General features: G+C 41.2%; 1 protein-coding gene across 4 annotated transcripts in view; it reads left to right on the top strand.

The window, feature by feature from the left end:
* The window catches only part of rims1b (regulating synaptic membrane exocytosis 1b), a 76,671-nt gene that overhangs the window by 44,251 nt on the left and 13,649 nt on the right, over window positions 1–18,771 (top strand). For 2 of the 4 annotated variants that reach the window (XM_056373014.1, XM_056373010.1), the window contains exons 6-26: window positions 1,177–1,217; window positions 1,597–1,707; window positions 2,403–2,502; window positions 3,100–3,223; window positions 3,733–3,779; window positions 3,898–4,013; window positions 4,101–4,231; window positions 4,394–4,565; window positions 5,270–5,423; window positions 5,650–5,706; window positions 7,638–7,791; window positions 8,175–8,291; window positions 8,755–8,817; window positions 11,835–11,954; window positions 12,702–12,791; window positions 14,493–14,570; window positions 15,103–15,168; window positions 15,691–15,804; window positions 17,081–17,175; window positions 18,109–18,212; window positions 18,360–18,517. In XM_056373014.1, coding sequence (XP_056228989.1) covers window positions 1,177–1,217; window positions 1,597–1,707; window positions 2,403–2,502; window positions 3,100–3,223; window positions 3,733–3,779; window positions 3,898–4,013; window positions 4,101–4,231; window positions 4,394–4,565; window positions 5,270–5,423; window positions 5,650–5,706; window positions 7,638–7,791; window positions 8,175–8,291; window positions 8,755–8,817; window positions 11,835–11,954; window positions 12,702–12,791; window positions 14,493–14,570; window positions 15,103–15,168; window positions 15,691–15,804; window positions 17,081–17,175; window positions 18,109–18,212; window positions 18,360–18,517 — 2,212 coding nt within the window. The remainder of the gene's footprint in view (window positions 1–1,176; window positions 1,218–1,596; window positions 1,708–2,402; window positions 2,503–3,099; window positions 3,224–3,732; window positions 3,780–3,897; window positions 4,014–4,100; window positions 4,232–4,393; window positions 4,566–5,269; window positions 5,424–5,649; window positions 5,707–7,637; window positions 7,792–8,174; window positions 8,292–8,754; window positions 8,818–11,834; window positions 11,955–12,701; window positions 12,792–14,492; window positions 14,571–15,102; window positions 15,169–15,690; window positions 15,805–17,080; window positions 17,176–18,108; window positions 18,213–18,359; window positions 18,518–18,771) is intronic. The other 2 variants (XM_056373011.1, XM_056373013.1) reach the window with 2 other exon arrangements.

Raw genomic sequence — 18,771 nt, 5'->3', positions numbered from 1 at the left:
GCTTTGATGTAGCATCAGTTAGAGGAGCAGGTCAGATTTTGTAATCTGCCCAGTGTGTTCATCCTCCCAAAAGGTCCACTCAGCAGTTTAAATTGTGGAGTCAGCATTTATCCTCTAAGGCATTCTGAGTGGACTTTCAGATTTCAGATTAGCAGTGCTGCTACATGCTCTCACTGGCTAACCTGTAAGAGCAGTCGCTTTCCATTTGATTCCCTTTGAATATTACTTCACATGTCTTTGACAAACACCAGTGCATGTCTTCCTTGGTTTTTCATCAACATTAACCTCTATTCGCTCCCTTCCTGCTCTCTTTTGCCAGAAACTTGGGTTGAATCATTGTCTCACTCTCTGCCAGGCGCAGACATTCCTCTTATCTTGAAGCTGAAGATCCTCAGTCTCCTGAGATCTTTTAAATCTCCATCTGATGTCATCCTGCTATTGTCTTATTCCTGTGGTGGTGTAGTGGTCTGATGCTGGGCCAGTTTAGCTCCTGTACTCTCACTAACCATCTGTCAGTGTTAATGAGAGTTGGGATGCTCTGACAGTACTGGCGTTTCTGTCCCTGTCCAGGCTCTGGCATCAGTTTTGGACAGGCCGTCTTGGAGCACAGGGAGTCACTTTGATTGTGAATGATTTTTTTAGCTGAATGACAAGAACTATATATACTTCAGCCTTTAACACTTCACTGCTCTTCAAATTACAGATTACAGATTTTGATTTTGTTGGACAATCCTCTCCCCTGCAGGAGTCATAAAAAAGTATGTGGAAAGAGTAAAAATGTAAAAAACAGTAAAATTAAGAAAAGTACTGTCATTTACATTGATGGATAGGGTTAGTCAGTGTGGAGTCCAAACATGTAGGTTGTGCACTGTGGGGCCCAGTGTGCCAGGTAGGTAAGATGTACAATAAGGATGGGGAGATAAACTTATTACATGTTTTATATGGGGTGTCAAGTGACAGAACTTAGAATAATTAAATGGATGATTGGGGTTTTGTGAGGCCCTGACACCATCGGCCAAAATTCAGTCTTTCTTTAATTTAATTTGAGACATAACATCTCTCTCCCAGTCTGTTCTATCTTGGGATTGTAAGATATAATAAACTGTAGATTTTTACTGCACTTAACAAGCTGGACTGAGTGACTAACTTCCCCCCTCTTTCTCTCTCTGCCTGCAGGTGACTGGGACTGTCATCCTCTAGATCCTGCAGTGTGGCATGTGAGTTTCAGCGAAACCTGACACATTCAGAGTGCTAATGTGCCACTGCCCAGGCCACTTAGCACACATGCACCTACATGTACTCCTCACATACAAACAGACACACACATCACCAATACAAATAGGATCACTGCAGTTTTATTCACATACAATCACATGTAATCTAAAGAAAGCATTTGCGTGCCTATTAAAGCCTACTCAGCAGAACAGTATTAGAAAAACAATTAACATTATTACACTTCCCTCTTCCTACTCTGTCCCTTTTTTTATTTTTCTCACCCCCTCCATTACTCTTCACTAATCTCCCTTTATTCTTCCTTACCACCTTGATAATACCTCATAAATGTCTCCTTTTCTCACTGGTCTATTGTTCTTGTAGCATCCAGTTACATGGCAGCCATCAAAAGAAGGTGACCACCTGATTGGACGCATCACGCTAAGCAAGCGGTCGGCAATGCCCCGTGAGGCTGGTTCCCTCCTCGGCCTAAAAGTAAGCAGGAAATCATTCCTCATTTTCCTCATCACTCTTTTAGTATTCGTTTAAAGGAGCGATTTGTAAATTTTGCTATTGCTACATAGCCAACATTAGCATTAACGGCTGTTTTCTTACCAGTCTAGAAGAAACGTTGCAAGTTCAGCATCAAATTTCATTCCTTTACTTCAAGACCTGCCTTCAGAGGTGGAGAGCAACACTAATGTTAACTCTTGTCTTGATCACATCTCTCTGAAGTTAGCACGCTAACCAGCTAGCCCACTTTCCGATGGCAAGTCACTGTAGCCACCAATCTGCCCTGAAGACATTGCACTGCTCAGAGGTCGTATTATAACCCTTTGTCTTGTAAACGCAACAATGACCAAAGCTCTTGTCAAGCGACAATCACCACCACCTGCTTCCGGCAAGAAACCATATTCTCCGCCAGAGAAAACTTAAAAATAGCCCCTTTGAGATCTGTTATAGAGTACAGATGAGGTGAGTAAAGAGAGGAAGAAAGTGAAGGATTAAATGATTTTTCCAATCCAGAAATAATAATGTTTTGTAATGCCTGTGAATGCTGTGGTGTTCTGGGTAGCAAACCCTGAAAGGTAAAAAGTATTTGACAACTGTGCAGAAGTAGGTATAATAGTGGCTGTCAAGCAATTACTGCTGTCATCCACCTCTGTTCCTATTCTCGTCTTTGTGTGCAGGTGGTAGGAGGGAAGATGACAGAGACAGGAAGACTTGGGGCCTTCATCACCAAAGTCAAGAAAGGCAGCCTGGCAGATGTTGTGGGACACCTACGAGCAGGTGCGAATCCACTGAACATATTGCTGCTGTGTAGGAGCTACTGTACATTGTTTATCAGTAACAGTTTCATTGAGAAGCTTTTTTAAAGTCAAACTGAAATGAAAATTAGCATTGTGGTGGTGACAGCAAATGACCAAACTATCAAAACTCTCAGCAACACGTCGCCCTCCTCATATTATCCTGTCATTTAAATCACATCTAGTGGGAATCTGTGCTAATGTTAGCAAGCTAGGTGAATTAGCTTCCATAGTGCAAGTGGAGTGTCCACTTTCAGAGTGGAAACTGGTTAGCCTAGCTTGCTAGTAAAAATGTAATTTATCAACACTCATAGGATATACAGTATGAAGTTCTCAAGTCTTCTAGTGTATCACACGAGATGACACCACGCCTCTAGCGATGTTTCGTTGCCATGGGAAACGCCACCCAGAGGCTTGAAACTAAGAACCAATTTCCTCATGTTTTCACATTTCAGTTTGACTTTAAGAAATATAATATAAATATAATTATTAGCAGCTGGCTCTTAATAGACAGACATAATGCAAGATGAGCTGCAGGCTGCATCATCGTTGTGTTGTGTGTTGGCCTACCTGGTTCCAGGTGACGAGGTGCTGCAGTGGAACGGGAAGTCGTTGCCAGGAGCAACCAAGAAAGAAGTGTACAACATTATCCTTGAATCAAAGGCCGAACCCCAAGTGGAAATAGTTGTTTCAAGACCTATAGGGTGAGATTAATGTTATCAATATGTAATAATTATAATTAAAATACCTGAGTGATGACACTGATTTTATTCTGACAGACACTTTTGATATTTCTTCCTTCCTTTATCTAAAAGCTCTATCCACCGAATTATGTCCAAAAACTTCTTGCGAAAAGTGTATAGAGCATATCAGTAAGTAATGTTGATTGAATGGGCCGAGCCCCTTACCCTCTTGCCTCCCCTGAAATCCCCCAGATCCAAAAGAAAACCCCCCTTTCCAGCTATTCCTTTGTTCTCTACTACACACCATGTTTAATATGTAAGTGTGTATTTGACTGAGTGCTTGCTCTTCTTCTTCTATGCAACTGTTGGTTGACATGAGTCTTTTACTCATTCATTTTTTAAAGATGAATGTACACTAACGTCTTGACTGTGTCGTTAACTTGCAAGTATCTTGATGTATAATCTATGAATTTAGTTAAATGTAGTTTGCTCTGACTCTTGCTTGCTGACTGCTCTTTGACTCTTTACAGAGACATCCCAAGAATCCCAGAGTCATCCCACCCTCCTCTAGAATCAAGTAAGTGTTTATATGGGCAGCTTTATTGGCTATATATGTTATTAACATTGTTTACTGCTTATATAAGGAGCCTTTTCTATGGTTTATTACAAGATCTGTTGTTCTCTTCATCCCTCAGCAGGCTCCAGCTCCTTTGAGTCACAAAAGATGGACCGCCCCTCTATATCAGTGATGTCCCCTACCAGCCCAGGCACCCTCCGAGACCTTCCTCTGGTTCTGCCTGGACGGCTTTCTGTGAGTATCTGGATGAGGATGGACGGACGCTCCTGTGCATAGATATAAATATGGATAGAGGTTAATGGCCTTCACACGTCATTTCAGGTGAAGCTGTGGTACGACAAAGTGGGCCATCAGTTGATCGTCAACGTCCTTCAAGCCATAGACCTGCCAACCCGACCAGACGGACGACCTCGGAACCCCTATGTCAAAATGTACTTCCTGCCTGATAGGAGGTAAAGACACAGTGTTCATTTTTTCTTATTGTGCAGCTCCTCCTCACAAGTATTTCTTACTATAAATGAACCATCGTCTGGGCCTGTTATTTTAAAGGATTACTGTCTTATAAGGTCATGTTCAGGACAATGCTTCCCTGAGTGTTCGCACATTTGTTCTAGTGATAAGAGTAAACGGCGAACTAAAACAGTGAAGAAGAGCGCTGAGCCTAAGTGGAACCAGACCTTCATATATTCCCACGTTCACCGGCGGGACTTCAGAGAACGCATGCTAGAGATCACAGTCTGGGACCAGCCCAGAGTGCAGGAGGAGGAGAGTGAATTCCTGGGCGAGGTGGGTTGGACATCATCTCCATATACTTGAACTCCTTTTTTTATACAGGTCTTATCTACAGAGTTTTTGATGATAAATTGCCTTTATTTTGTAGCAATGCAATCATATGAGTGTGGTTTACTGAACTGGACAGTAAATGAAGTGGCAGTTTAAACCATCACAGGAATGTACTGTATTCTTAATGTTACCTAAAACATCAGTTTCATCTTAATTTGCTTGCTTTATTATTCAAATTATACAAGTCAATATTCTGAATAAATCTTTGCATCAAATAGAAAATTGTATAATTGCATAATCTTCCACATATTTCTCCAGTTGCAGTTTCCAAATGCTATTTGAATCAGATGGAAACCATGGATAGAAATTAGGATGAAGCCATGTGGATCTGGACAGTGCATGTTCACACAATATAAGAATCAATCAAAGGAGATTTGCTTAATGAGATAGAAAAGGAGAAAAGGCATCTTTCTGCTACACAAACTTATAATATCTTACACAAAACTTGTGAGGTATTGGTTAATATTAACCCCTCAGGCTTCCAAAATGATTCAGATTAAACATTCAAAAAAGGGAAAATTACTACTTGGTTGAACTTGTCACAACTAAAAGATGTCTGTGACGACAGGTTGCAAGTTTGTGACTGTTTCTCTTCTTCTCTCTCATCTGCCCCCTTCCACCCTCGCTCTCTCTCTCTCCTCTCTCAGATCCTGATCGAGTTGGAGACGGCCTTGCTGGACGACATTCCTCACTGGTATAAACTGCAGACACATGACGTGTCTTCTATACCTCTGCCTCAGCCCTCTCCGTACCTCCCACGCAGACATGTCCACGGAGACAGCCCCAGCAAGAAACTACAGAGTATGTCTCGTTATACACAGTACATGTACAGGCGATGTGTTTATATGTGTGCGTATGATATAATATCTGTTTTGTGAACCTACAGTATGTGAGTGTGTGGTTGCTAACCTCTCCTTTACTGAGCTTTCTATTTTCTGTCTGTTGGTGTGGGAGACAGAAACAGAACCTCTCAACCTTACCCTGTCTCGTATGTGTCTGTTGTGTATGTGTGTGTGCGTGTGTGCAGGGTCGCATCGTATCATTGATACAGAGTTTGATGATGGTTTGATGGTAGTGACTAAAGGTGGGTGGGGGGCATGGTTACTGAATATTTCCTTGTAGTAGCCTGTAGGCGTCCAGCACTGGTTGAGAGAGCATCTTCTTGCATCCTCGCTCCATCTGTTACTCCCAAACCTTACAGCCTCCTTTTGGCTCCACTGTATCTTTTTAGAACAAATTGCACCCAAATTAAATGAATTAATCTTTGCTGTATCAGCAAAAGGCAATCATCGTATTGCTACCGGACTGCAGATTTTGAATTACAGTTTTGGGGTTTTGGTGTACAGTCTTTATACTGCTGAGGTTTAGCAGTGTACTGTACTCAGTGAGGCTGCAGTGAACAACCTCTCCTCTTCTGCTGGGCTGTAGAAACACTGAAGCACTGAGTGCATGTTTGACTGTAGAGCTACAGTAGTTCACTGCCATTTCACTAAGTCTCCTGCCATTCTCCCGCATGCTTCTGCCCAAAAGTCGCTTACTTCACTTAAAGGACACTAGAAGCTGAGTTTGTGTTATTTTGGCCAGTCAAATCACTACAACTGCTTTGTTGTTGGACTGTTTCTGCTGTGACTTATTGCTGTGCACCTGTGCTTTCAACATTTACACATCTTTATGGGAAGTTTAATGATTGTACACAATCTGCAACTAATCTGAACGTCATAATGTTTTTTTTATTTTTTTATCCTGATGCGCTAACAATGCACATCTATACTGTTTCATTTAATGATATCATTAATGCTCCTCAACACAGAAACACAGGAGTCTGTGCTGATACTATACAGTAGGTTTATCTTCTGGCTGTTACTTCTCAGAAATCATGTTTTTACTGTAAAATTCTTTTCTGAGAGATGACTCTTAATGCCACAATACCCATGAGCCTTAGCAGTTGTTTCTGTGGAAAAGAAGGCAGTCAGAGGCAGAAATCAGAACTGGAGCAAGAAAAAAAAATTGAATTCATCAAAATGTTAATAACATGATATGACACCATAATACCATATATCTGATGTTTCATAGCTAACTTGGTAGGAACTAAGATTTTTATGTACTCAGGCTTGTACCTTTTCTTTTCAACAAAGCCCATATTTTACACTCATGATTCAAGAGTTTCATGTCCATCTAAGATTTAGAAGTGCTCCAACTGCAAGTCACATAACTTTGTCTATGCAGGAAATAAACAGGATTTACGCTAGACGACCAAAAACAACTTCTCCCTCTTTGCAACTGTATTGTACATCTACTTGTTACAGCTCGTAATCTCGAGGGCCAACGGTGTTTTAAAATCTTTAAACTTTTTTTCATGTTTTTAAGTCAGCAAGATGAAAGTAGCAAGAAAAATAAGGCAGTAGATGATGGTATCACTGTCAATGATGCAAATCTTCTCGTATTATCTATATCATAACATATGTTGTTTATTTCTAAGCTTATATTTAAATATATTTTCTATGGTCCTATACATATTCTTTGCCATTGCAATGGTTAAGAGGGGTGAATAGTCCCTCAGATCAATCTCTCCATAAAGGTTCAAACAAGAACTGCAAACAAATCTCAGCTCTGACAGAGACATTGCAGAAACAGTCAGCTACTCAGGCTAGCTAACTTGTTTACTAGCTGGTCATTTGCCTGTAAAACATCCTGCTGTGATGTTCTACAGTCTGTCAGAGAATGGCATCTGTCGTAGTACTCAGTAGCACAACGCTCACAACTTGTTCACCCTTATCAAAGGACACACAACTAATGCCTGGATGTGTGTGTGTGTGTGTGTGTGTGTGTGTGCGTGTGCGTGTGCGTGTGCGTGTATTCATGTTTGTGTGTGTTGAATCCATACAAATCCATGAATCAACATACATGTTGGGATGAATGTGTGTCTGTGTATGAATTTGGCTTTTTTGCACTTTTGTGTGTGCATCCATGCTGGATCTCTGTACGTATGTGTGTGTGTGTGTGGTGCGTGTGTAGGTGCAGAGCGTAACTCCAGGGAGAGAGAGCGTGGCAGTACGCTGGCTGTGCCTGAGCAGCAGCGGCCTGTCCAGCACCGCTCCCGCTCAGTGTCCCCTCACAGGGAAGACTCCTGCAGGGCCCGGTCACGGCCCGCACATGTGCCCATGCAAAGGTCAGGACCACCTACTGTACCAGGGTCACCTGGTGAACTGTCAGAGGAGTGTGTGTTGTTTGTGGTAACAATGTAAAAACGTCAGCTAGTATCTAGAAGCATAACCTATACTACATTAATATATCCATCACTGAAATGATGTAATTACTCTTCCAAACAGACGTTTTGTCTTGTGTGGTCTTCAACAGTCTCAGTGTTTTGAGAGTACAATGTCTCCCTCACTATAATGTACAGTCATATTGTTTTTGATTTGCATTGCGTCAGGTCAGACTAAAAGTATGTGTGGGCATTTTGAATTGTCATAATGATTTAACTATGGACCAAGGTTCATATCACGCCTAAATAAAAACCTTACATTCATTAGACATTTTTGATTTCATCAGGAGCCTGGATGAGATCCACCAGAACCGCCACCACTCCCACTCCCCCTCCCGCTACCACGACTCCCACTTGGAGCACCAACGCTCTGGTGACTCGGACTACGAGTACTCTGAGGACAGGTAACCTGTTCGTAGGATCTCTGAGGAACCACATGGGCTGTGGTGTGGGGTTATGACTGCGTGTTCCACTTTTAATTTTAATTATGTTAGAAAACAAGATTCACACACATTGGATCAGTGCTACTAGTGAGTCATTCAGTAGTGGTAGTAGTGTACATGCTTTATATTAACCTACATTTTATAAAAGTTGAATATTGTTTGGGTTAATCACTGTGTGTAATGTGATATTACCAAACTACTTTCTACTAATACGACTAACAGTTTGAAACTAGTCATTGCAACATGCTGAGTTTGTTGTATCATTCTGTATTGTTGAATGCAGACTTGATTGAAATCTCAGAATTATGATTTCCTGGTTTCTGTCATTCATAAGTTCACTTTGACTGTCTGAGTTGCCATCCTCTTCTTTTGTGTTTTCTCGGGTTGTTTTTCATTTGTTCACCCATCGTCATGGCAATGACAGTGAGGTCCTGGAGATGCACAGGTCTATCCGGGGCGGGAGTGCTGAGTGCCTGCACACAAACAGGTAAAACAAACAGGACAATCACCATTCAGGTTTATTTTTATAGTATGCACAATTTTATCATCATTTCCATCCTCACTATACTTTAACAACTTCATCTTAATACACAGTGTTGATATTTTTGTGTTAATTATCTTGAATGGATCCTGAGTGTATGTCTGCTTTTGTGCAACTGCATGAACACAAATTCAGCGTGTCACATCAGCGTCAAGTAGTTGTAGCACACTCATAAATTCATATCCAACTATTGTCTATCACCACGACTGTCTCATAGAAACACACACAACACACTGATCACTGTGTGAGGGGATTAGACACCTGCTCAGTGGCTGACCTCAAAGAAGGCAAAGCTCTTTTGATTAATTTCTATCTTTTTTTCTTTTCTTTTTTTTTTGCATTGGATGTGTTCACTCACAGCAGTGTATTGTATTTTTTTCTTGTCTTGCTTTATGCGCATGATCTCCACTCATACAACCAGGGGCGTAGGTAGATACAGCAACACACTCCCCCCCAAAATGCCCCTGTTAGTAAACGGTATCCATAAAGACATTTACAGGTAAGTGTTTAGCACAAAAGTTATTGTAGCGTACCCTCCTCTGTGCCTGTCCAGCTTTCCCAGACACATTTGTGGAGTTGGTGGGTCATTTAGTTGCGGCAGTGTTCTCTTAACGCAATAAATGCCCATGTGTCTCCCAGACCGCTGTGCTGCTTGTTTTTCCTTTGGTCATAGTGTGTAGCGAGGTGTTTTGTTATGGTGCTACTTTATCTAGCTAAATGGTATGTGCTGCTTTTTCCTCTCCGTTATGCAACCCTTTGAAGGGCCCTATCATTATCTTTTACATTTTTACATTAAAAACCCTTTTACATTACTTCTTTCCATTGTCAAAACAGAGCAGAGAATTTTAGACTGACTTTTTTTTTAAAACAGTTGAAAACAGGGAATCACTGATGCAGTCAAAGGAGCTCTGCTATCTGCGCTGACTAAAGATATATTTTTTCAGAAGCTGAACAATAAGAAAATACTGGACCTAATAATGAGAATTTGGTCATTTGTTTTCATTGTTAGTTAACTCTCAAGTCTGGGGTGTTGAGCAGCCGGAAATGTACAACAGGGAAACATTATTTTAAACGCACTAATCATAACTTCTATTCATGTGTAGTTGTTTCACCACTTTGATCCAGACTGAAATATCTGAGCAACAGTGAAATGGATTGTCCCAAAGATATTGATGCTCCCTAAACAATGAATGCTAATGACTCGGCACTATGAGGTTGACATTTTTGGTTATCAGTGAAATGTCTGAAAGTATTAGATGGACTGCCGTTTGTTTTCTCCTCAGGATGAATGGTTCTAGCTTTGGTGGTTTCCTGAACTTTCCTTTAGTGTCATCACTGGGTCCAATTTGTCAGACTTTATGACCAAATACTTGAAAGAGTAAATATATTCCTGACAGCCTCAGATGTACTTTGTTGTTAATGCAAATTATGCTAGCATGCTGGTGAACATGGTAAACAGTATACCTGCAAAATAACACTGTTGTTGTTAGTATTGTTAGCATTTTGCCATGCTGACATTAGCCTTTACTTCAAAGCAACACTCTCTGGTAGACGTAGTACGGATAAACAGAGCTGCTAGCATAGACCCTTAGTCTTGTTTAAACCTTTAAAATGTTAAACTCAGTTTACTAGTAATGGGGAGTTGGCAACTAGACAATTTATACATTGTCCCCTGTGTCTCTGAAGGAGCCTTGTCAGGTCTTTTTTTTAAGCTATTCTTTGAGTGTTTTGTATTGCGTTATGTATGCAGTAAAGGGTCTAGCCGTCCATCAAACCGGGGACCTACCTGCTGCTCAGGGCTCAGTATGCCTGTATGGTATGCGCCCCAAACACTCGCAATCCTAACGCCCTGAGATTTGTCAGGTCTTACAAAGTTATCCCAAACATAGTAGTATGTATACTTACTTTAATAGTATAAAATATCTAGTAGAAATATACTGAAGCATTATGGGAAGTGTAGGATCTAGAGTTGTTGGAGTTTGACCCATATTAGTGACTAGAGTTTAGGATTACTTTGGTGAATGCCTCAAGCTGCTACACTAAGTTGCTAAAGTAGTCCATAGTAACAACTGCCAGGAAATCAGTCTAAAACTCATGCAATGCTTTGGAAATGGTGGGAAGTAATGTAAATAATGTGTCAGTAATAGATAATGGGCTCGAACATGCTAAACCACCAATATCGTCTTTCAACATATTAATCAGATGTTGATCCTGACATCATAATTTGCAGCAGATCACATGACAGCATACTGATGTGTAGCATACTTTTTTCTGGTTCTGAACCAGCAATACAAAGCACGTGATCATCTGTCAGATTTTCAGTAATGCTTCATCCCTGGCTTCATAACCACCGGACAGAAGGACCTCTCTTTCCTTCATTTCCCTCTGTTCTGCGCTAATCCATTTCATGGGACTCCTATACATTTTATGGATCTACTGTAGCTCGGTTTCCTCACTACATGCTGCCTTGACGGCTTTAGATCTGTAGGTTGTGTTACGCAATCAGCATTAGATGTAATCTCCTGATATATGTGTTTGGGGTCAATCCACAGGGAGGGCAAGAGGAACTATCTCTATACTGTTACATAATTCATTATATAAGAGTATAGAGTATGTGTTCATTTAGTGATTTGCTGTTTCTGGTCCTGTCCATCACCAGCATCATGCTGCAGGTGCATCTCTGACTCTGAAGTGATCCAATCTTAGATTTTATGAGAATCCTCCTTGTCACTGAGCTATAAAGTAAACGGTGTGAATACGGAGTTGAGAAGGAAACCATATTTTATGTTGCACCATAATGATACTGTTGCTTCTGTGCCTCTCCTGATCATTTGCAAGAAGTCTGCTTGGTTTCATGCATGTGTTTTTCCCCTTCACTTAATCAGTCTGCTTATTTCTGTTGGTTGCATGTGTCATTTTTCTTTTCCTTTGCCTCCCTTTGCACGCGGGTCTTTGGCGTACAGCTCCACCCTCCCCGCATGCCTAAAGAGCAAGCCGCCCCACAGACAAGAGGGGGTTAGCACCATGCCTCGTAGCATCCTTACACACCGTGTGCTCAGGTTCACTGATGAGGTCACGGTTAGGTAAGCACACACCCACTTCACACACCATCTCCTCCTTTGTCCTCTTACCACCCAGAACATTTTCTTACTTTCTTTTTTGTCTGACAACACATAGCAGAGGCTTAAGCATGTACCGGCAAGTGCAGAGCATAAAAACACAGTTAACTCCTAAGCCATCCTTGTAAAGCATTAGGCCTGAAAACATTATGTGCCATGTCATGCGATGGCAGGGAGCCAGCCATCTGTTGAAAGTACCTGTTGTCACAGAGCAGCATGACGTGACAAACATACAGCTTTGAGTGTATGCAGCAGAGAGTAGATGTGAACACTGGCTGCTCTCCTCTTCACTCATTCAGTCCCTCGCACAAACACTTACAAGCAGTCCCCTCTCCCACTTACACCTGGTTCCCATGGCAACTCACCAACCTTCCATCTGAGTGGTCTCGCAGTGTATGGCCGCGAGGAATGACTGGCTATGATAAATGGAGATACAGCATCAGAGCCATTACATGTTACTGCACTGTCTGATGGCCTCTTCTCTCTTTGTCTCCTCTTTTTTTAACATTACCTTTCATTATCCTCCTTTTTTTGACTCTGTATTTTCTTTTTCCTACCTCCCACACATCACCCTTTTGTTCTCCCACGTTATTCTTAATCTCTTCTTCCTGGCTCCCCTCCTTACATCTTCTGTCCTTGTACATCCTGTCTCCATCTCTATCTCTTTCTCCTCTTTATCTCTCTCTCTGCTGCTGTGTTGTGGCGGTGCAGTGACCTGCAGCCGTCGTTGGACAGAGTGAGGAGTGCCAGCACCACTTGTCTGAGACCAGACAACAACTTTCACTCCCCTGACAGAGACAGGTATAAAAAGAAAATGAACACACGTTTTGCACAAGATACTGATATTTCATTTTTAGAATTGAATACACAATCAAAAATCATAGACTTAAGTCACAGCTTTCAGATCTGTATTTTCTTCATTACATGATAGAATCAGTCAACATTTTGGGTTTACTATGCTGCATGTCTTCACGCCAGTTCATGTCATTTGTCCCTTTCATACATGACTGAATTTGCCATTGCATACTTTCATTAAAAAAAAAAACATCTTCCTGATGTTTAGAATTTGAAATGTCTTTAATTTGAAGACACAAAATAAGCCAGCAGGTTTCAGATTTAGTAATGTATACTTTACTGGCAAAAAATGTAAATAATAACAGACAATATTACAGAGCTGAAGAATGTATTGTACATAGACCCCAGGAACATTAGCTGAGTGCAGTTTTCAGTCTGACATTTTTGGAAATGCGCTTATTCATTTTCTTCAGGCGAGTTAGATGAAAAAATTTATACCACATTCATGTTTCTACACTAAATATGAAGCTACAGCTATCGTATAGTATAGTTAGCTTAGCTCAGCACAGAGACCGGAAACAGAGGGAAACAGTCTCACTCTGTCCATAGTTAACAAAAATCATGGCATCTGGCTGTGAACAGTCCCTCACATAACCTCCCATAAATCCACAAATTGTTACTTTTATGTCTGTACAGTAAAATCCAAATGATAAGCTGCTGCTAATGTTAGCTTACTGTAGCTCAACACAAAAACAAAAAGGTTAAAAAAAATCTGCCTCTTGGTTTTATAGTTAGGTTTTAGTATGACTTAAACAAATGAAATATAACCTGTTAATTTGTGAATTAAAGAAGATTTTGTGAACGGAGCCAGGGTAGCTGTTTCCCTCTTTTCCTAAGCTAAGCTAATAGGCTGGAGCTTCATATTTACTGTACAGACATAAGCGTGGAATTGATCTTAACATCTAATTCTCAACAAGATTGAGAAATGTATTTCCCCAAATACGGCATAGACTGCATTAACTCAGTTTCCAGTATAGTTTACGGCTTGTTAGCTTGTTAATTCATAAGTGCTTGTAATGCTCAGATTTCTGACATGACTTCAAATGTTTGACAATTCAAATAAAGTTGATTTTTATGGCTGATATTATGCAATAGAAATTGTAAGAGAATTCTCAATTGCACCAGATAGCAAAATTAAACTTCTGGCCCAATTTATGCCCAAACCCAAGTCTGGCTCATATGCTTCCACATCTGGGTAGATTCCGGCTATTATCATGCGGTGTTTTCTAACAGCAGCCAGAATTTCTGTGTGTGTGTGTGCCAGAACTCGTCCAGATGTGGAAGTAGCATCTGACAATCATGCTTTATATGGGCCAGATTCGGGGCTGTAGAACTGGGCCAGAAGAGAACAAGTATTGGGCCCAAAATATGGGCCGGATTTATTTTGCTACTTGGGTCACAGCCTTGACTGTCCCTTTACTCATTAACAACTTTACCTGCTGGGTTGTATTTTTTTCCAACCCACTTTAGATTAAAACACGCCCCCCTCCGCCTCGGTTAGCATTAGGAATATGTTAGCTTCAGTTGTTCTGTCGTGGCTTTTGTCATACGGGTGTGGTTTCATCTAAATTGGGTTGGAAAATCGATGGACGCCTTTTGATGTTCCCACCTCAAAATGCTCCTCCTCCCACCCCTCCGCTCCTCTAGGTGCTCCAACTCTTTGCCTCGCAAGACTCCCCCAAGTCCCAGGATCTTAGTAGAACATGTGGCCCCTGAGGAAGACAGGTATACCAAGCCTGCTCCCCTCTGCTGTGCAAACACTGCGCTACAGCTCTGCTCGCCTGCTTACCTTCCTGACCCCACGTCTCGAAGCCTGTCCTGTAGCCTAGAACTCACCCTGCAGACGATAGCGTTGCACAGACCTCGCGAACAGCACTGTTTCTTTTCCTTTTCCTGTAAATATTTGTGGTCTAAGGCTGTGTAATCCCTCTTTTATTCTGCTGCACCTGCTCTTTCTGCTGAGCACCTGTTCTGAATTTCCCCACTTCTCTGGCTTGAAAGCACTTCTTTTGCTGTAACATTGTTTCTGGCGGTAAAAAAAAAAAAAAAAAGTTTATTGAATGTGCAGTTCACAGCTTGCTGTTACAAACCACAAAAACCAAACCATTAAGTGTCAGTTTGAGGTTTTAACATAATGTCCAACATACATTATAAACCAATATTCAGTTTTACCATTCTGTGGCGCGTCATTCTCCATATCGTGTTTGTCTTTCTTCCTCTCTCTCTCTCTCTCTGTGGTTGCTGTGTGCCGAAACAGGCAGTGTAGCAATTCATCAAGTCCAAACTGTCACAGGGGCAGCAAAAAAAGCCTGGAGGGGGACAGGTAAGATCATTCATTCATTTATTCATTCACTCACTCACCTTATTTCATCTCCTCTCATTATTGTCATCCACTTCTCCACTCTCTGGAGGGATGATGTCTGACCATGTGGTTGTCAAATTTGGAATATTGCCTTGAATGTCCTCTGAAAATCAGATAGCTTCCTCAGAACATTGTGAAGAAACACACGGGCTATGAACAGCTCACAATTAAGTATTTATCATTAGATCATTAATGATAAGCCTTTTCTTTTTGCCCACGGTAATGGAAATCTGAAAATATTTCCTTGTGTGTTGATGTAGAGTTCACCAACTCCTTTTTGATTGATTGACTTTAACCACAGCAGCTGCTGCACACTGTCTGTGCTTTTCATCATGGACCGCTGCACAGCTTCAACAGTTTTACACATAGAGCCCAGAAAAGACCAACGTTGTATTATTTTCCATTTGATTTAATTTTATTGTATTTATATGGTTTTATGTTTTCATTTCTTTTTATTTCCTGGTGCCTGCCCACTGATGGCAGTCGTATCCAGCCCACCTCTATCCTGAGGGGCAGTAGGGGGAGAGGGGGCCCACTGAGGCCTTTTGGCCAGACAGCCCTTGCTGGGTCCTGCCCAAACTCGCCACGGCTAGACAGGTGCATGCTACTGCCAGTGCTACACCTCTGCTCCCTTGTGTGTTGACTTCTCCCCCATTACACTGAGTGTGGTAACACTGTATGCACAGGTACAGTGCATTCAAGAAGTCTTTAGACCCCTTCACTTTTTTCAAATTTTGTTGTGTTGCAGCCTTATGCTAAAATCCTTTTAAATAAATTTTTTCCCTCATCAATCTACTCCCAATACATCTAAATTACGAAGCAAAAACAGAATTTTAGAACCTCTTTGAAAATGTGTTAAAAAGGAAAAACTGAAATATCACATTGACAAATATTCAGGCACTTGGCTATGAAATTTAGCTCAGGTTCCTCATTGTCTCTTAATCATCTTTGAGCTGCTTCTACACCTTGACTGGAGTCCACCTGTGGTAAATTCACTTGATTGGATATGATTTGGAAAGGCACACACCTGTCTATATAAGGTCTCACAGCTGACAATGCACATCAGAGCACAAACAAAGCCATGAGGAGAAAGGAACTGCCTCCAGAGCTCAGAGACAGGATTGTGTTGAGGCTCAGATCTGGGGAAGGCTACAAATGTTTTGCTACACTGAAGGTTCCCAGCACAGTGGCTTCATAGTTTTACATGTAAGAAGTTTGGAACAACCAGGACTCTTGTCGTGTTTCACCCAAGAAGTCGCTGCAAAGATGCTGCAGCTAAATACTGAGTAAAGAGTCTGAAGACTTATGTCATGTTTTTCCTTTTTAATAAATTAGCAAAATCCCTAAAATCCTGTTTTTGCTTTGTCATTATGGGCTATTAGGAAAGACATGAAATGATTTTAGCATAGGTTTGCAACATAACAAATTTGAAAAAGTGAAGGGGTCTGAACACTTTCCAAATGAAGTGTATATATCATATCTCAAGAAGCAAAAATCATATTCATTCTGAGAGGTAATATGGTTCATGTGATTTTTTTAAATTTGTGGCTCAATCAGGAAGAAATTTGTGAATGTAAAAGGATGTAAAAAAAAAGTTCCATCTCAACATTATAATACAGTAACTGGAATATGTATAAATACTGCGATACAATACGTACTATATAAACACGTTCAGTGGCACCTTCTGTACTTCTCCCACACCTTTGATGACTCTGATTCACTCCTCTCCCAACTTGACCTTTGATACCATCAGTTTGTTGCTTCTATGATTTTGTTTTTAGCCTCACTTCAATTAGTGATGAATACAGTTATAACAGTACGTTGTTGTGTGGCCTTTCCTCTCTCCTTGTGTCCTTATGTTCCTGAATGTCAGAGCACACCCTCATGGCAGCCCCTCTCCTCCAACGGGGACTCGCAGGGGCAGGCAGCTGCCGCAGCTCCCTGCCAAGAGCAGCAGCATAGAGCAAGGTATGTTGTGTGTGAGCAATGAATTCATGTCTTTTAACCTGACAAAAACAAAGAACCTATTATCATGCTGAGTTAGTTTCTGAAAATTATTTAGGTTCACTGATGGAGAGCTCAAACTGAGATAAAGCTGTTCCATCTTTAAAAACAAAGCACAAAGTATGAATGAAATAAATACAGCAAGTCAGTGACACTACCTTTTGCTTCCTGAGCTTTGTGTCTTTTTGATTAAAACATAGAAAATTGAATTAATTTTAATAACAGATTGTCAGTTTTGAATCAAAAGCTTATTTTAAATTAATTTTCTTCCCAAAAACAGAGAAAATTAGTAGTTTTTGGTGGGAGGTGTTTGACTGACAATACTTAGGGACGTTCAGCTCATACAAGCTCTACCAGTTACATGGTCAGGGCACCCTATGCAGTGACATAAAAGTGTGTATCAACATTTTTATCAGCTCACTGTTTGGAGAGTGTTGAGTTATGATTGCACAAATCTGCCTGTATTAACCATAATGATTCTTCTTTCCTGCAGCATTCCCAATTCCTGGGAACAGCTTTTTAAAAAATACCCTTTCTTTCTTGTCATAGCTGGTTTAGCTGCCAGATGGGTGGGGTTTGCTAAATAGGATTAATGTATAGACGGTCGCAGTCTTTAGTCTAGCCCCTCTTTCCTAAACCCAACCTAGAAGCAAAGGTTGACTGTGAGAATTTCTGTCCCAGACCCTCCAAACGTCCATTATGTGAGCAGCTGATGTATCAGCACACATCATGCTCCATCTAGTGTCAAAAACCTGATCCTGCATTCTCCAGTTATTCCATGTAATCTCTCTTATTGGGAACACACCATTGTTTCTGATTTCGTATTCTGGTTTTCGTTTTCTTTTTCTGATTTTCTCTTTCGTTCTCTTACTCTTTTATTCGTCTTTTTCGCTTCAGCCCTTGCAGTAGAGGAGCGAACCCGACAGCTGCCGATGAAAGTACATTCCTATCGGCCTTCAGCCTCCCACGACCCTGAGACGGACCTCAAGACCAAACGGGAGGTCAGCGTCCGTGTCCTTCTTTGGTTCCCTACCTCCTCCTCCTCTTGCACTTGAAATGAATGATACATGTCTATTTTTATAACCTTAATTTGAGCAAAATCATAATTTCTCTCCCATCATCCTCGACCTCTTCATCTCTGTCTGTAGATGTTCCGAGATCAGAGGCCAAGCAGTGACGTGTCAGCCAGATCATCAGACAGCGATATGAGCGATGTGTCCGCCCTCTCCCGTGCCAGCAGTGCCTCCCGCCTCAGTAGCACCAGCTACATGTCTATCCAATCAGAACGACCCGGGGGGCGACTCAGGTCAGTCCTCATTGGCCAGTAATACTTTGTGTTCAGGTTAGATGTAACGGGTGCTGTGGATGTCGGTCAGTTCACCCTATTTTGAAATAGGCCTAAATGTTTGGGTAATTGAGATTATGTTTGTTTTTTGCATGCTAATCGCTGTGTGTCTCTGTTTTATTTATGCATGCCTGCATGTTTCTGCATGCCCTCTCTCCTCTGTCCACACAACTCACACAAAACATGGATACATAAAACGAATGGTGGGAATCAAA

The sequence above is a fragment of the Seriola aureovittata genome, chromosome 3, assembly GCF_021018895.1.
Source record: "Seriola aureovittata isolate HTS-2021-v1 ecotype China chromosome 3, ASM2101889v1, whole genome shotgun sequence".
Lineage (NCBI taxonomy): Eukaryota > Metazoa > Chordata > Actinopteri > Carangiformes > Carangidae > Seriola > Seriola aureovittata.
The sequence above is the reverse complement of the archived record's forward strand: the minus strand, read 5'-3'. Positions and strand labels throughout refer to the sequence as shown.